The sequence below is a fragment of the Thamnophis elegans genome, chromosome Z, assembly GCF_009769535.1.
Source record: "Thamnophis elegans isolate rThaEle1 chromosome Z, rThaEle1.pri, whole genome shotgun sequence".
Taxonomy (NCBI): domain Eukaryota; kingdom Metazoa; phylum Chordata; class Lepidosauria; order Squamata; family Colubridae; genus Thamnophis; species Thamnophis elegans.
Window position 1 is genome coordinate 117428367 of NC_045558.1, and position 16657 is coordinate 117445023.

The window sequence follows — 16657 nt, forward strand, 5'->3', positions numbered from 1 at the left end:
ATACCATAATTTATTAAAATTATACACTGCTAGTCCTCACTTAACGATAGTAAATGGGACCAGAATATCTGTTGCTAAACAATACAGTCATAAAGTAAGACATTATATGAATCATGCCACTTAACAATGGCAATTTTGGCAGTCCCTGGTTACCATCGTTAAGCAAATCCCCATAAGTTGTTAAATGAGGCCCTCACATAATAGCAACCTGACTTTCTGCCAGCTTCCCTGCTAACTCTGCTTGCGGAAAACTGGAAGGTCGTAAATAACAATTATATTAGGGTGGGATGCTGTAATGGTCAGAAATCTGGGCTGGTTGCCAAGCATCAGATCATGATTGTATAATTATGGGGATGCTGGAACTTGGAGGACAGGTCATAAGTACCAACTCTTCAGCACCATTTTAAGGTTAAACTGAATGAGTGGTTGTTAACTGAGGACCACTTGTGCAATGGGATGTAATGCATGCTTCTTGTAAAGGGGATCACAATACTGGGGTTTTTTTTTCCAATTGGTTTTTTGGGGGGACTGCATCTCCAAACAGTGATTAGCTGAATTTTTCCTCTTTCTGGGATAAGAATCACATATTTTCAATTGCATGTGTGTATGTGTGTAAGTGTGTGTGCTTAAACACAGCATCATTTTTTGCTTCCTGGTACCTTCTTCCCATTTTCCATCTCAAGGTGCAAGTAGTAGAAAGGGAAGATGCCCTTGTCCATCCCTTTCCGGTCTCGTGTGATGCGACACTGGATTATGTGGCCCTTAGGGGCAGGTTGCAGAACAAATTCCTCGATGTCATCCATTTTGAGAGACAAGGGAGTGCTTGGTTCCTCGTTTGGAGACTGCCAGGGAGAAGAAGAGGTAAACTGTAATAAAATCTGAGAGGAGGTTTACAGTACAACCCACTTGCTTTTCCACCCATAAAATATCAAGTATTGCAAATTTATGGGAACCCTCCCTGCTCTCTAAGGATTAAATGTTGGTAAAAGAAACTCTCATTTTCTGCTTTCTACTGAAGGGGTCAAAATACATGGTGAAAATACATGCAAAGACAGAGAAACAGTAAGGAGGAGACGCATGGGTAGGAAGAAATGTCTTCAAGGAAAATCAATCAGGAGAAAATCCCTTTCTGTTAAGTAATGATAAATGTGCATTAGATGAAATCATAAATATTTCCCAAGGGGTCTTTAAAACACATCCGGTTTTTACTTTAGCCCCTTACCGCAGATAAGTCAATTTCTTCTTGAATGTACATGACACTCCTGAGAATGTCTTGATCGTCATCCTTGAATGCTTCATCATTATCATTATCATCATCATCATCATTCTCATCATCCTCAACATTTTCTTCCTCTTCTTCACTCGGGCTCCTCCTTCCATTAGTGAGAGACCCTGGAAAAATAAAGAAGAATTGCAATGGTTACATGAGGAAAGTGATCTTTTCTTTTTGCCCTTTCTCGTTTCTAATTCCATCCCAATAGATTATGAGTTTCAAGAGAGTAGTCCTAACTCCTGATGTTTGTTTTCTTGTTTGAGAACATATGAATCCAGGTTCCCAAATTTTGATTATTTGTTTGTATTTAAATGCTTTTCGTTGTCAGTACAATTTCTAAATGGTTTAAAGCCCAGAGTTTAAAACTATAAAGTCACAACAAATCGAAACATTAAAACCAGGGCAAGAACAATTGCAAAAAAAAAAAAAAAAATCTTATTTTCTGAAAACATGTCACATCCTAGACATAAACTGTTTCCATTTCTCCACTTAGGACGCTGTTTATAGGGCATTGCATGCCAAAACAACTAGACACAGTTTCCCCCATATACCACTATTCTGCTAAACACCTAATCCCCCCAATATTGTCCTATACCTAAAGATATTTATCCATGTAGTAGGGTTGTATTGCTATTATCCTTCTCATCTTCTCATCTTTCTCTTCTTTCCTACTACCTTCTCCTATTGGTATCTTATGATTTATCACTTGTTTGTACCTTATGATTTATTATGGTATCTTATGATTTGTGATGTATAACTGATCATAACTGAATTCTCAGTGAGAATTCATGCACTGGAGGCAAATTCCTTGCATTCCCAATCATACATGGCCTATTCCTATTACATTTGGAAGAGAACTGAAGTTCCAAAGTAACAAGATGCAACAAACTTCCAAAGCAAAGTAGAGCCATGTTTGATCTGTGCCCAGATCATCCCTTTCCAGCCACTATTCCCACCCATGCAGAAAAACCACTAACCTCTGTGTCTCAGCATCCATTCACGGGGCTTCTTCATAGGTGAAGGGGGTACAGTCAACTCCTGGGAGTATTCCCCCTCACTTTCAGAGTTGCTTTGGAACATATCGATGTTATGCATGTCCCCAATGGCTTTTTTGGACTCTGTAGACTTTGGGACTTCTTTGGGAAGATCATTTTTCAAAACTAAATTAAATAAGATGTGAAATATGTCACTTCTGTCTGGATTAGTCTGAGATGGTTACCTTACTCCTCATATATATAAATATATATAAAAAAGAGAAAGGCATCCCTGATTATTTTACTCTACTGGTCGTTGCTGACTATAGGGGGCAATGCTCACTCCATTTCAAGGCCATTGAACCAGTGCTGTCTGAAGACATTGCCGCCATCATGTGGCAGCATGATGTCATGGAGGGCTGTTACCTTCCCACCGAAGTGGTACCTTCATGCTTTCAAACTGCTAGGTTGGCAGGAGCTGGGGCAAGGACAGGAGCTCACTTCATCACATGGTGTTCACATTTTGAACCTGGGTTGCCAGATTTCCTGCCAATGAGCCCAGAGTCTTAACTGCTGAGCCACTGTGCCACCTCCTACACATATTCATATACATATAGTTTTAAATAAATATCTTCTTTCCCCACTACAATTAGAGAATCTATGAAAGGTATCCATTGTTGCATTTTCACTCTCAGGAATCAATATTGTACATGATACTGTAAAGATATTATCCAACTGCCCACTTAGTGAAGACCACAAATTGCAGTATCTCCAAGAAAAGATTTTGCATTGATGCATCAACAAAGAGAATACCACCATGTCTCTTGGTAACTGGCTCCATTGTTTAACTATTCTTCCTAGTATTTCCTCTTAATTTGACTTGCTACAATTTAAGATAATTTTCTGCACCTATTTATTTGTAACAGGGAACATAGACTACCAACATTCATGCTCATTTCATTTCATACCTGTATAATTTATTTTCCCCAATCCCCCTGGATTCTTTCTTAATCTCGTATCTCAGAAGTCTCACCTTCCATATCCATGACGACTGATGGAAACTTCTCTACTGGGGTTAACCTTTCCTTTTTTGATTTGGTGGATTGGGATACATGCTCAGGAACCTCATCTTCCATACCCACCATGGGAGATGGAATGTCATGTCTTGGGGATAAACTTTCTCTCTTTGATCTGGCAGTCTGGCCATGCCGTTTAGTACTTGGTCGTCCTGTAGATGATCAAAGATGACATCATATCCAAGGGAGAAATTATTAAGTCTCAGGGTCAAAACAAGAATGGAGGAAAGAAACCTTTTGGTGGTCAGAAACCACCGGTATTTTTGGACTGATGTAGATGTAAACTGGAAATTAAACAAGTCACCAACATGGCAATGTCTGGAAAGAGTTCCACCCATAATTTTATTATATATCCCCCCACAAACAGTTCTGCTTTTGAATAAATAGATATTCAATGAATTAAAAAAAGTTGTAATATTTAAAACACTGATATGAAGGGAATTTTGGAGGGGGGAATACTGGATACTATTGTCTTCCTTTTGTAATGCAATCTTCCTTTTCCTACCATTTTTTCCATCTTTTTTCATGTAACAGAATCAAATGTGTGGGGAGAAATACCTATAACAATGTTTCTCAACTTCAATCATTTTATTATGTGTGGACTTCAACTCCAAGAATTCCCCAGTCAGTTTGGCTGGAGAAATTTGGGAATTGTTCACACATATTAAAATGGACAAGGCTGAGAAGTGTTGACCTGTATATAGTATCTTCTGATGAGTAATACTAAGAGCTGTTCGGAGGGACCACCCTTATTATAGCTATGGATAGTCTATCTGAAATCAAACTTAGTCATGATTAATTTAACTCCTACTAGTTATGAACTGGTTCTACATTAAATCTGGAGCAAGCTTAAAAGCAGAATTTAATAATTAACAAATAATTTAATAACTAACAATTAAATCCTAGAGCTGATATCTTTGAAATTTGCTAATCCAGGGAGAATTCATCACTAGCCTCCCTTCCCAATTCCTGCTAAAAAGGAAGAACTAAAATAGAAAGAAGCTTTTAGCAAAAAACACAGCAGCTCTGGGAAACCTCTATGGTTCCTAAAAAACTTGGAAATTTAGGCGAGGAACATTGAGACAGAGGTCCATTAGTACCATCATCCATAGCATCCATAGCAGCATATCCGTTACATTGCTTCCACTTTTGGTTACCCCAGTTCATGAAGAAGGAATTCATTCCTAGTCTGTGCATACGAGGTTGACATGTTGACTCAACTTTGTTGCCTGGCAACCATCTGCCTCATTCCAAAGGCAGTCACTTAGCAACAGAGAATGACATCATAGCAATCTCAGCGATCCCTCCCGTCCCTTGGCCTCACCTTCTTTTTTTTTGACCTGCCAGCCATTCTTGGGAATGGATTCATTCTTGTTGATAGGCTGGGTTTCTTCCAAAATGGCCACCTCCAGCTCTGCTTCGTCAAAAAAATCTGCTCAGAGAGTTGAAAAGAAAGACAGGTACTAAGAAGTACACAAATAAATGGTGTGAGGATCCATGGTCATTTCTGACAAAGCACAGTGCTGACTACACCTGGTAACCTCCTACAACATAACCTCTTTCAGATGGGCTGGATTATAATCCAATATATTTTGAAATATTGACATAGATATTATGATAGGCTTCACATGCAGTACCAATTTGATACACAAACATTTTAAACAATGATTCCTTGTATTTACTTATTCATTCATTCATTTATTTGATTTATATGGTCCCCTGACATATTTTACTCTATGGACTGAAGGTGATAACGCAGGAACTAACAATTCTCAGGCCAGAGTAATTATGTCAATATCGAAGAGGAATCTCCTATTCTCAAGGCTGAGAAATGAGCAACTGAAAATCAGCACTGAAAAGAAGAATACAGAATAACAGAGTTGGAAGGGACCATGGAGGTCTTCTAGTCCAAGCCTCTTATGACCAATTCTCAAACTTATGATCATTGCAGTATCACAACAGTCACATAATCAAATTTCGGGTACTTGACAACTGGCATGTTTTTACAATGTTGCAGTGTTCCGGGGTCTTGCGAGCTCATTTGCAACCTTCCTAGGGAGCTTCTGACATGTAAACTCAATGGGGAAGGCAGATTCGCTTAACAACTGCACGATTCACTTAACAACTGTAGTGATTCAGTTAACAACCATGATAAAAAGGCCGTAAAATGGGGCATGGTTCATTTAACAACTGTCTTGCTTAGCAACATAAATTTTGGGCTCAATTGTAGTCATAGGTCTGTTGACCTAAAAGGATGGAAAGAAAAGATCTAGAATTTAAATTCTGGGACTGACCTTTGTATAAAGCTCAATTGTTGTATTTTTCAAAATATCTTTTTTTCTTGTCTGCAACATGGCAACTAAAGTAGTGTTGCTGAAGCTGTGAAAGTTCTCTGTTAGCTATTTATAAAATTAAGAAGTTGAGTTGCTGGAGAACTGGAATGTATTTTCATCCCTGGCATAAACTGCCACTGTCCCACAAATTCCTCAGCTTAATTCTAGTTTAGTGTATTATGTTGTATGAAGCCAGTTAAATTATATGATTCTCTCTCTCTCTCTCTCCCCCCCCCCCCCCTCTCTCTCTCTCTCTCTCTCTCTCTCTCTCTCTGGTTCTTTATATACATATTTAATTTTAAACCTAGGAATCACATTTGAAGTGGGGAAATGGTGTGTAAAGTCTAATAATTAAAAGTAATGATAGTTGAATCCAATTTTCACCTTGATATACTTTTAGAGTATTTTTATATGACCCTACATCTTTGTAGGGTGAGCTTCTGGCTCCAGCAACGTTGGTTACATTTGAAGTGCCTAGGAGGCTGCTGCTTTATTTTAGAAGTTTGTTATTACCATCCATTTTTTGAAGTTGTTGAAGTTTCCCACAAGGCACATATTCCATGCCTGAAGAAAAAACTACAGGATGGAGCTTATCTCAAAAGAACATATGTCCTGGTGTCTTACTTCCAAGCAAGGAGACATTTCAGAGATGACAGCAATAGTCACAATTCACTTTCTTTAAAGGGAAGTCACCGAAGGCTTGTGGGCTTTCTGTGATACCAGATTTATTCACACAAATATACAAGCTGATCTCCCTATAATTTTTTGGTCTCGCCTGCCTTAAGTTTTTGTTTTTTTAACCAAGGATAGCACAGAGAACAAGTGGAAAGGAGAAATAAAATGAATAATGTAAAATTATTTTGACTTGCTGGAAACTTTGGCAGCTGCAACTGCAGGGTCTCAAGGGCGAACAATGTAAAACATCTGGAGTTGGGGCTCAAAATTTTGGCTTACCTGGCCCAGCTGCTTGGCTTTCCCCTTGGCCACTGTGTGACCGGCTCATCTGGATAGAGCTACCCCACATATGGACACCAAGGTGAGCCTCTGGAACAGATTCCACAAGAAAGGGGTTGCTTGTACCTTTAGAGAGTCAAACAATTAGTACATTAGAATGAGTAATTCATACTCATTAAAAAGCCAACCTGATTCCTAGTCTCATTTATTCATCCCCTCTTGTATTTATCTGAGAAAAATTGCTCCAATACCAAGAGGCTTTGGATACAATTTTGAGAGAGACCAATAAACTATATCAGTGATGGTGAATCTTTTGGGTTTGGTGTATCAACAATTTTGGAATGTCTAAACTGAGTCTACTGACATGTCACTGCCCCCCCCCCACCTGGGAAACAAAAGAAAAATAATTCTTTACATATTTATTCATTTAAAGAATACAGACCAATCATGCAGTGCTATGTATTATATAAAGAAATGTAAAATAATTACAAAAACAAAGTACGAGTAAAACAAACTCATTTTCAGAGGGTCCAGAGGCTGCACAAGAGCACAACCCATTTTTTTCATGGCCGCTGCAACCTCCAAAAATTATGCAGGAACAGAACATGTTTTCAAGAATAGTTGTTGTCAGGTGTAGAATCATAGTGTGTCACCCAAAATTTTGTAGCATGTCACCTTTGACCAGAGGTGGGTTGCTCCTTGTTCAGACCGGTTCAGGAGAACTGGTAGTGGTAATTGGGCATGGGTCGCTGAACCGGTAGTGATGGCTGGCTGGCCATGCCCCCAAACTGGCTCACTCTGATGCTCATCCTGGCTCCTCTTCGCCATGTGCATCCACAGAACTGTCTCCTAGTGCCTCACAACAGTCACTCGCGCCCTTGTGACCTCTAGGCTGGAATACTGCAACGTGCTCTACATGGGGCTGCCCTTGAAGAGCATCCGGCGGCTTCAGCTAGTCCAGAATGCGGCTGCGCGAGTGATTGTGGGTGCACCTCGGTTCGCCCACATAACACCTATCCTCCGCGAGCTGCGCTGGCTACCTGTTGATCTCCGTGTGCGCTTCAAGGTGCTTCTTACCACCCACAAAGCCCTTCATGGTAGTGGATCTGGGTACTTGAGAGACCGCCTCCTGCCAATTACCTCCTCGAGACCCATTAGATCTCATAGATTAGGCCTCCTCCAAGTGCCATCCGCCAGCCAGTGCCGGCTGGCCACTACGCGGAGGAGAGCCTTTTCAGTAGCAGCTCCGACCCTTTGGAACGATCTCCCCGTGGAGATTCGTACCCTCACCACCCTCCAGACCTTCCGCGCAGCCCTCAAGATCTGGCTATCCCGTCAGGCCTGGGGGTAAAGATTATAATTCGCCCCCACCCGAATGCTGAATGAATGTTGCTTATTTTTTTAATTACATGTTATGTTATATGTCATTGTATGTATCCCCTCCCATATAAGTTGTTAGCCGCCCTGAGTCCCCTCAGGGAAAAGGGCAGCCTATAAATAAACTTATTCTAATTCTAATTCTACATAGGTAAGAGGCATGGGCTGCTCAGGGAGCTGTGCAACCACTGCCTCCTAAATGGGATTGAGCCTCCCCGCCTTCTTAATGCACGGAGGCAGGAGGCGGCAGTTTCGTTTGCTGTCTCTCAGCTCCGGGGTGTGTGTGTGTGTGTGTGTCAAGCAGTGAAGGAAGCATGCCAGGATCTGCCGGCTGCCTCTAATCTGCAGTTTACTCATGGGCAGGGTGCTCGGCAGTCGGCAGGGTGCTGGGTTGCTCACTTGGCTGCTGCCCCTCCCCCTGGAGCTCACAGGCAGCGAACAAAACCACACACTCTTCGGACTCTCCAGCTCTCCTGCGTTCAGCTCGGCGCACTTCGGGTTGCTACTTTCTTTGGCCTTTAAAGAAAAAGTTATACAGCATATTTTATTTCCCATTTCCAACTTGAAACGTAAATTTGCCAAGCCACACCCACAAAACAAGCCACGCCCACAAAACAAGCCACGCCCACAGAACTGGTAGTAAAAAAAATTGAAACCCACCCCTGCCTTTGCCATCACTGGGCTACATCATCCTAATAACATTGCTAATTGGCACAAATAGACCTGCTAAAATAATATTTTGCTCCAGATCTGTAGCCTAACGCTTTACAGCAGAAGTGTCCATCTTTGGCAACTTTATGCTGGCTGTGGAATTCTGGGAGTCGAAATCCACAAGTCTTAAAATTGCCAAGATTAGATATACATGGATATAGCTTTCCATAAGAAAATGATGGAATCGGGAAGAAGGGCAGGGTTACCCTATTTGGGCTGCAAATGCAAGATGACCATGGTATAGCAGGAAAGAATTATCATTTGGTATCCCTTAGCTGTTATCTAGAGGTCATCCAGATTTTTGTAAGGAAGACATGATATCTGTTCTGACCCAGCGATGCTTAACTTCACGCTTAGGAATCTCTTTACATCTTTACATCAAGTTTATTATCAGGCATTCTTAATAGCAAACTTATAGTTCGGTGTTAAGATACTTCTGACTTTCCACAATCTGTCCCATCACGTAGTGTAAAAAGTCTGTGGTCTTTCTATTCCTTTGATGAGAAGTTGGCTGCCATCCAAGTTAACAAAGGGCGATTCAGAGAGTGACCAGTAATAAATTACTTTTCCTGGGCAGAGTACCCCGCTGCCCAATCAGGGAACATAGAGGTGGTCACATGTTATGGAACTACATTTCCCACAAGGCAGTTCTGTCTACATTTCCCATAAGGTAGTTACATTTCCCATGAGGTAGTTTCTTAAAGGAGACAGTTCTTAATTCCTACACATTAGCTATATACTGTTGGGACAGCACACTCCCCACCTGGAATTATGAATTTTACTAACTTTTAACTAAAGGCAAACAAAGGCATGGCATAAACAATGCAAACTTGACTAACTAACTAAGTAAGATAACAGAAACATAACATCAACATGCAAACCTAGCTAACTAATTAACTGAGTTACACAAAGGCATAGCATCAAACAGTGCAAACAATGATGTAAACACAAAGCATGCAAAGCTTGAGGTTCAATGTTCTAGTTCAGTCTTTTGTAGCATCAGTACCAGGTCGCTGATTAGTCTGGTGTAGAGCTTCTTGATGGAAGTCTGCTGATCGGACCTGACTCCAGCGGCTTCACAACTTGAACTTTCACCTGGCGAACTAGTCCATCATTGCTGGGTAGGACTTGGTGCACAAGTCCTATTAGCCACCAGTTCCGAGGCGCGTCCTTGTCTTTCAGCAAGACAAGGTCTCCTTCTTCAAGGTTGGGCTGTTTGCGCTGCCACTTGCGGCGATCTTGCAGGGAGGGTAAGTATTCCTGCTTCCAGCGCTTCCAGAATGTGTTGGCAAGCAGTTGTACTTGGCTCCATTGTGGCTTATACATGTCCTTGGGAACAAAATTCCCTGCTGGTGGTGGCCAGTTGCCTGTCTTCTGGGTCAGCAAGGTGGCGAGAATAATTGGGTTTTCAGGATCCGTAAAAACTGGTCCCAAAGGTTGAGAGTTGATAATAGCTGCTACCTCTGACATGAGAGTGGTAAGGATCTCGTGTGTTAGTGTAGGTGTCTTTGCCAACATTGAGTTCAGAATCCTGTGGGCTATGCCTATCAGTCGCTCCCAAGCTCCTCCCATATGGGATGCATGGGGAGGATTGAATGTCCATACATAATCACGAGCCTTCAGGTAGCCCTCGATTGCTGGGTCTAGGCGGTCATTTTTACCTATCTTCAATTCCTTGCAGGCCCTTACGAAGTTTATGACACGCCAGATCTAAATGCCTTGACCGGTCCTCTGTGCGTCAGAAACCGCCTTCAGGCGTTGATGAAGCAGGAACTGTCCATGGATTCAATGACTTCAATGTGGACAGCTCGAATGCTGAGATGTGAAAAGTACTGCCCAGCGTTTGTTGTTAACTTGTCCTCCTCTGGTCCGATGGCAGACACGGACCTGGGCCAAAAATATCTACACCTACATTGGTGAAAGGAGGTTCAGTACTAAGACCTTCGGGCAGCAGGTCAGCCATCAGCTGATATGGTGTTGCACCTCATTGCTTGCAACTGTGCAGACACTTGTATAAGACAGTAGCAACAAGCTTCTTCGAGCCTACGATCCAGAGGCTTCTTCTGTGAAGTGTCTGCCTTGATGTTGAACGTTCTTGTGATGGACCAGCGGTTTTGACACATGTTGGCGGGCAGGAAAGATGATAGGATGCTTGAGATTAGAAGTTATTTCAGCCTTATCTAAACACCCTCCTATCCGCAGTAAGCCATGGCAGTCAAGAAATGGGCTCAGTTTTAGAAGTGAGCTGGATTTCGGGAGGGGCTTTTTAGCCTATAGGCACTCAAATTCTGCTGGGTATGCGTCTCTTTGCACACTCCACAGAATGGATCTCTCTGCTTGGGTGCGGTGGACTGGGGAGCCTGTCTTGTGATGCAAGAAACGGATGATTACCACCACCCCTGATACGAGATATCTCCATCTGAAGAAACGTTTGAAGCGAGATAAGGTGAAAGGGTGGTTAAAGAGCAGTTTTCTTGACTCCATTCATGTCGACTCCATCCATGTCGACAAACACATGGCCAGCACTGTGGGCCATTTGTCCTGTCTGGGAGACTTGTCGGGTACCTCCGGTCGTACATTGGCGTCACTATCTGGGTCTTGAAGCTCATATTGTTCTGGACTCTGCGACATTGGGATGTCTGTGCAAACCAGGAACTCTGGGTCCTTCCACCAGGTCGATTCTGCCAAACGAGATGCAAGGATAGAGTGTGTGGCATGGTCTGCTGGGTTCTGATCAGTCGGAACATACCTCCATTGCTCTGGGTTAGAGGATTTTCTGATCCTGTCTACTCTATTACTGACATAGACATAGAAGCTTCGATTGTGGATGTAGCCTAGCACCACCTTACTATCTGAGTAGAATGTGGTGGCTTGCTGTTCAAGGTCCATTGCCTTTTTTATCAGGTCTGCGAGCTCTACAGCCAACACGGCACCACAGCGTTCCAACCTTGGCATGGTGTGACCTTGTTGCGGTCCTAGTTTCGCCTTCCCCATGACGAAGCCAACATGAACATCATTCTCCCCACTGTAGGCTTTGATGTATCCTATGGCTGCTATTGCCTTTGTTGACGCATCTGAGAAGATATGTAGTTCTTTCTTCCTTGCAGCTGTAGGCGAGATGGGAACGTACATGTGCTGTACCTGAGCACTTTGTAGACAACTCAGGGAGTCTTGCCATGTTTCCCACTCTTGTTTCTGCTCTGGCAGAAGTGGCTCATCCCAATCTTTAGTATTTTGAGAGAGCGTGCGCAGCAGACACCTCCCTTGGATCGTTACAGGAACAGCGAATCCTAGGGGGTCAAACAGGCTGTTCATGGTTGACAAGACTCCTCTTCTTGTAAAAGCGGTTTTCTGAGCTGGGGATTTGAAGGTGAAGATGTCCTTCTTCAATTCCCAACAAAGACCGAGACTGCGTTGAATAAAGGGGGTATCTGTGCTGAAGTCAAGTTCCTGCAACCCCTTAGTGTGGTCTTCGGGATTGAAGGCTGCTAGCATTTCCTCACTGTTGGATGCAATTTTATGCAGCTTAAGATTGGATGCACCTAGCATCTGGCATGTTTTTTTTAATAGGTCTGTGGCCTCTGCTGGGTGGGCATGGATTTTAGGCCATTGTCGACATAAAAGTCCCATTCCACAAACTGTCTGGCATCTGCACCATATTGGGCCTCACCACACGAGCAGTGTGTTGCAGGCCGTAGTTGGCAATTTCTGGGGAAGAGCCATTTCCAAAAACGTGCACTTGCATTCTGTACTCTATTATCTGCTGTTCATGTTGTTCGTCACTGAACCACAAGAAACGCAAATAGTTCCAATGGTCTTCCCTGACAAGGAATGAGTAGAACATATGCTGGATGTTGGCCATGATGGCTATGGCTTTGTTCCTGAAGCGGATGAGCACGCCAAGCAGACTGTTGGTGAGGTCAGGTCCTGTGAGCAGGACTTTGTTCAGAGAGAGGCTTTGGAATTGCGTGCTGGCATCGAAGACTACTCGGATCTGACCTGGCTTCTGTGGGTGGTACACTCCAAAGAATGGCAGGTACCAGCATTCTTCACCATTTCTCAGAGGTGGAGCAAGTTCTGCATGTCCATTCTGGACCATCTTGTTCATGAACTCTACTAAATGAGCTTTCATTGCAGGCTTCTTATTCATGAGTGGTCTCAGACTGAAGAGGCGAAAGAGAGCTTGCTCATGGTTGTTTGGAAGCCGTTGCCTTGGTATGCAAAAGGGTAGTGGAGTCACCCAACTCTTGGTAGCAGTTGAAACTCCTTGTCCATGAGCTTTAGGAATTCTCTGTCCTCTATCTACAAGGCCAAATCATTGTCTACTTTGCTGGTCTGGAACACTGTTGCTCCTAAAACTGGCTTGATCAATGAGGTCGTCAAATGTTCATGAAATGGTTTCAAGTGGGATGTTCTCCCATTAATGAGAGTGGAAGTTGTGAAGACATTCACTTGGGTTGAGACCTGCAGCTGATCGCCACAAACCGTTCCTACAATGGCCCATCCGAGTTCTGTCTTGAGGGTGAGTGGGGAACCTTTTGGGCCTCTGACCATTCCATGGCAAGCGAAAGCATCAGGGGCATCCATTCCCAACAAGAGCAGGATTTTGGCTTCAGGGTCTAGGGCAGGAAAGTGATTAGCCATGTGTCTCAGGTGAGGTATGTTGTTTGCTAACTCTGGTGTCACAATCTGACTGCGATCATCTGGTAGACCATCCCATTCTAGTAATGACGGCAGTGGGAACTGTGCACTCCCTTCTAACGCTTCTATGCAGAATCTGTTGATTTCCCTTCCCACCATGCACTGGGATTCAGTGCACCCTAAAATAGTAAATTCCGTCTCTTCACTTTGGACGTTGAAAAGATTGAAGAATGCTGACCTCGCTAATGATCTGGTGCTTTGCCCATTTAGGATTATGTACATCTTCAAGACTTTTTCTGGGTGAGTGGCAGGGTAGACTTTGGCTAGGCAGATTTTGTGGCATGTGCGAGGTGTTGAAGAACCACCACATACTGAGGGGCATCTGATGCTTACATCTGTGGTAGTTTCGGAGTGCGTTTCGGCATCGTGTGGAGCCTCCTTGTGTGGAGGGGGGGTGAGCCGTTGGGCGATGCGTTATCTCAGAATTTAGATGTAGGGCGCTTGGGTGGTTGACACTCTTGCAGAGGTGACATCGCACCTTGGCTGAGCATGTTTTGGCTATGTGGTCTGTAGAGTCACAACACTTATAGCAGATTCTGTACTCCTTAATTAGAGCTTTCCTTTCCTCTAGGGCAGTGATGGTGAACCTATGGCACGCGTGCCACAGGTGGCACATGGAGCCATTTATCAGGGCACATGAGGCGCTGCCCTGTCAGCTGGCCAGCGCGCATGGGCGCTGGCCAGCTGAGTTCACCCTTTTTTAAAGCCATTTTCACCCTCCCCAGGCTCCAGGGACTTTATAGGAGCCTGGGGAAAGCGAAAAGAGCCTCCCCCGCCCCACCGGGGACCCTCTGGAGGCTTCATGAGCTTCCCTGAAGCCTCCAGAGTGCAAAAATCAACTACCAACCTTCAGCTCAATATTTGTGTAAAATATCTAATATATTGAAGCATATTAATTTTGTCAGATACTTCCTTTAAATCAATATATAATCATCCCTTTTTTCACATTCAATCATATTTTTCATTTCACAATGATCTATTGCAAAGCAAAAATCTGGTCTGCATAGCCTTTGCCAGGGGAAAAAAACTGCACTACAATTTCCAGTTTTACACCCAGTAACTCTTTTTACCCTTTTAATCAGGTCTTGGCTGTACCGCATCCAAAGCACTTTTACAAACTTGTCTCCTTGTAGTTTTGGCATTCTTACTGTTTTTCCCTTTAAAAGCCAGGAGGAGTTTGCTAATACTTTTTCTGACTAACACGTTTTATTTTAGGGCATAAGCTTTCATGAACTGCTGTTTACATCATCCGATGCATTGGATGATTTCACTAGTTTAGGATTTAATTGGAATGTGGGGACGGGAGGAAATCCCAATTTTAGTCCTACATCAGAAGTACTCCAAGATCTGAATGAAGTGAACTGCAGCTAACAAAACTGTAGCTTTTAATAAAACGTGCTAGTCAGAAAGGATGCTACTAGATTCCTTCTGATTTTTTGGCTACAATAGACCAACACTTCTCAACTTTGGCAACATTAAGAAGTGTGGACCAACTTCCAGAATTCCCCAGCCAAAAGTAACAAATTATCAAAAATAACTTAATTTTTAATTAAAAGAAAATATCCAAAGGATGTCAAAACCAAAATCTTAGTCTTGAAAATAATCACTGTTTCATAACATGCATTTTGCTGTTGTTCCTTCTTCACTTTTTCTTTAATTCAGTTTATTGTTGAAATGCATCCAATCTGTCAACTGTTTAGCTCTTCTTCTCAAAACAAACAATTTAAGTGGCAAAAGAGGAAAGAGAATGGCTAATTTGTGATATAAGTTACATATATGCCAATTTGGGAGTAACAAATGAGTAACAGTGATCTTATTATTCAGAAAGCACAAATTACCTACCTGCAAATCTGCAGATATGAGTAAATCAAGTTGACCAAGCTGTGCCCAATGAAAGAGATGTTAGCAGCTCTGTAAGAAGGGAAGATTGGAAAGAACAAGGATACTCACTATTTCCCAGGCTGTGTTCACTGCAAGACTCCATGAGTGGGATGCGTTCCTCGGTTTTCTGCCTCCCCCGGCACCCCTTCACTTTGGTGTCTGTATTGGCCTGAACCATAAGTGGCTCCTGGCGCTTTCGGCGTTGCTTCTTTTCAATGATACGGCGCTGAAAAGGAATTCAGAGAGATTGTAAGTAAGGAAAAGTTAGCATCTACTTACCTACAAAGATGCACACATAATTCATTTTCAAATATCTATTTTGACATACAGTGACAGATCAGCATTCCATTTATTTTTATTTCACTAGTATTATTCTGGAAGTGCAGAGTCTCATTTTTTGAACCAAGTGAGTTTGGTCCATTGGCTATGACAGGGATTGACTGACCCACTTGTTGTCCAAGCCTGACATCATGGGCTGAGAGAGAGTGACGTCATGGCCTTTCATGCCGAAGGCAAAACTAGAACTCACAGTCTCCTGGTTTCTAGTCTGATACCTTAACCACTAGACCAAAATGGCTCCCTTCCTGAGCAGCCTATCATCCCATAGGAAATTGCCATTTTGTCAACAAAAAGAAATTTTAATGCAAAGGGGAAAAGAATGTCATGCAAAATATAAAAAACAAATATCACATTAATTAAGATATTTAAAATGTGTTAACAGAATTATATCTTAGTTGCAGAAGTCTACTGTACATCCATACTTAGCCGTCCATAGTTGTTTTGGATAGTGAGGCAACATATAAATTAAATAAATAAATGCAACGTACTTTCAACTTTTTAGGATTGATTTCTGATCAGACACACAAATGTTTTTAGCCAGGGAGCAAATGTACTATGACTTGCATTTTCTTTCTTTCTGACTTTCTTTTTTTTCTTTCTCTTCTCCCCCCCCTCGTCCTTCTCGTCCTCGTCCTCGTCCTCCTCCTCCTCCTCCTCCTCCTCTTCCTCCTCTTCTTCTTCTCCTTGTTCTCCTCCTCCTCTTATTCTTATTCTTCTTTTGGTATTGCCACAAATAAGTATAATGTAGGTTTAATTTTAAAATAAAATAAAAGCTGAACATACACAAAGGGCTCAGTTATATTTTACAGGGATGTATCTCAGTTCACCTGGTTGAGAATGGGTCTCTCTCACTTCCTAGCTCTGAACTACTGTTCCTTACTGATGTGGTAAGGTGGCATTGTTTTTATTATGGTGGTGGTGTTCATATAATTCATGTTATTTGTATATCACTTTTCCTCTCAAAAGAACCCAGAATCTTTGAGTAGGAGCACATTTACAAGGTGGGAGCCCAAAAATCAGGCAACAAACTTTTTCACA

At 42.5% G+C, this 16657-nt stretch overlaps 1 protein-coding gene across 1 annotated transcript in view; it reads right to left on the bottom strand.

Moving 5' to 3' along the window:
- TULP2 (TUB like protein 2) overlaps positions 1 to 16657 on the bottom strand; it is a 44132-nt gene that overhangs the window by 15795 nt on the left and 11680 nt on the right. Inside the window, exons 5-11 of the mRNA XM_032236903.1 lie at positions 15350 to 15506; positions 6611 to 6736; positions 4648 to 4755; positions 3281 to 3475; positions 2251 to 2433; positions 1223 to 1392; positions 660 to 842 (exon numbers count right to left, since the gene is read on the bottom strand). Coding sequence (XP_032092794.1) covers positions 660 to 842; positions 1223 to 1392; positions 2251 to 2433; positions 3281 to 3475; positions 4648 to 4755; positions 6611 to 6736; positions 15350 to 15506 — 1122 coding nt within the window. The remainder of the gene's footprint in view (positions 1 to 659; positions 843 to 1222; positions 1393 to 2250; positions 2434 to 3280; positions 3476 to 4647; positions 4756 to 6610; positions 6737 to 15349; positions 15507 to 16657) is intronic.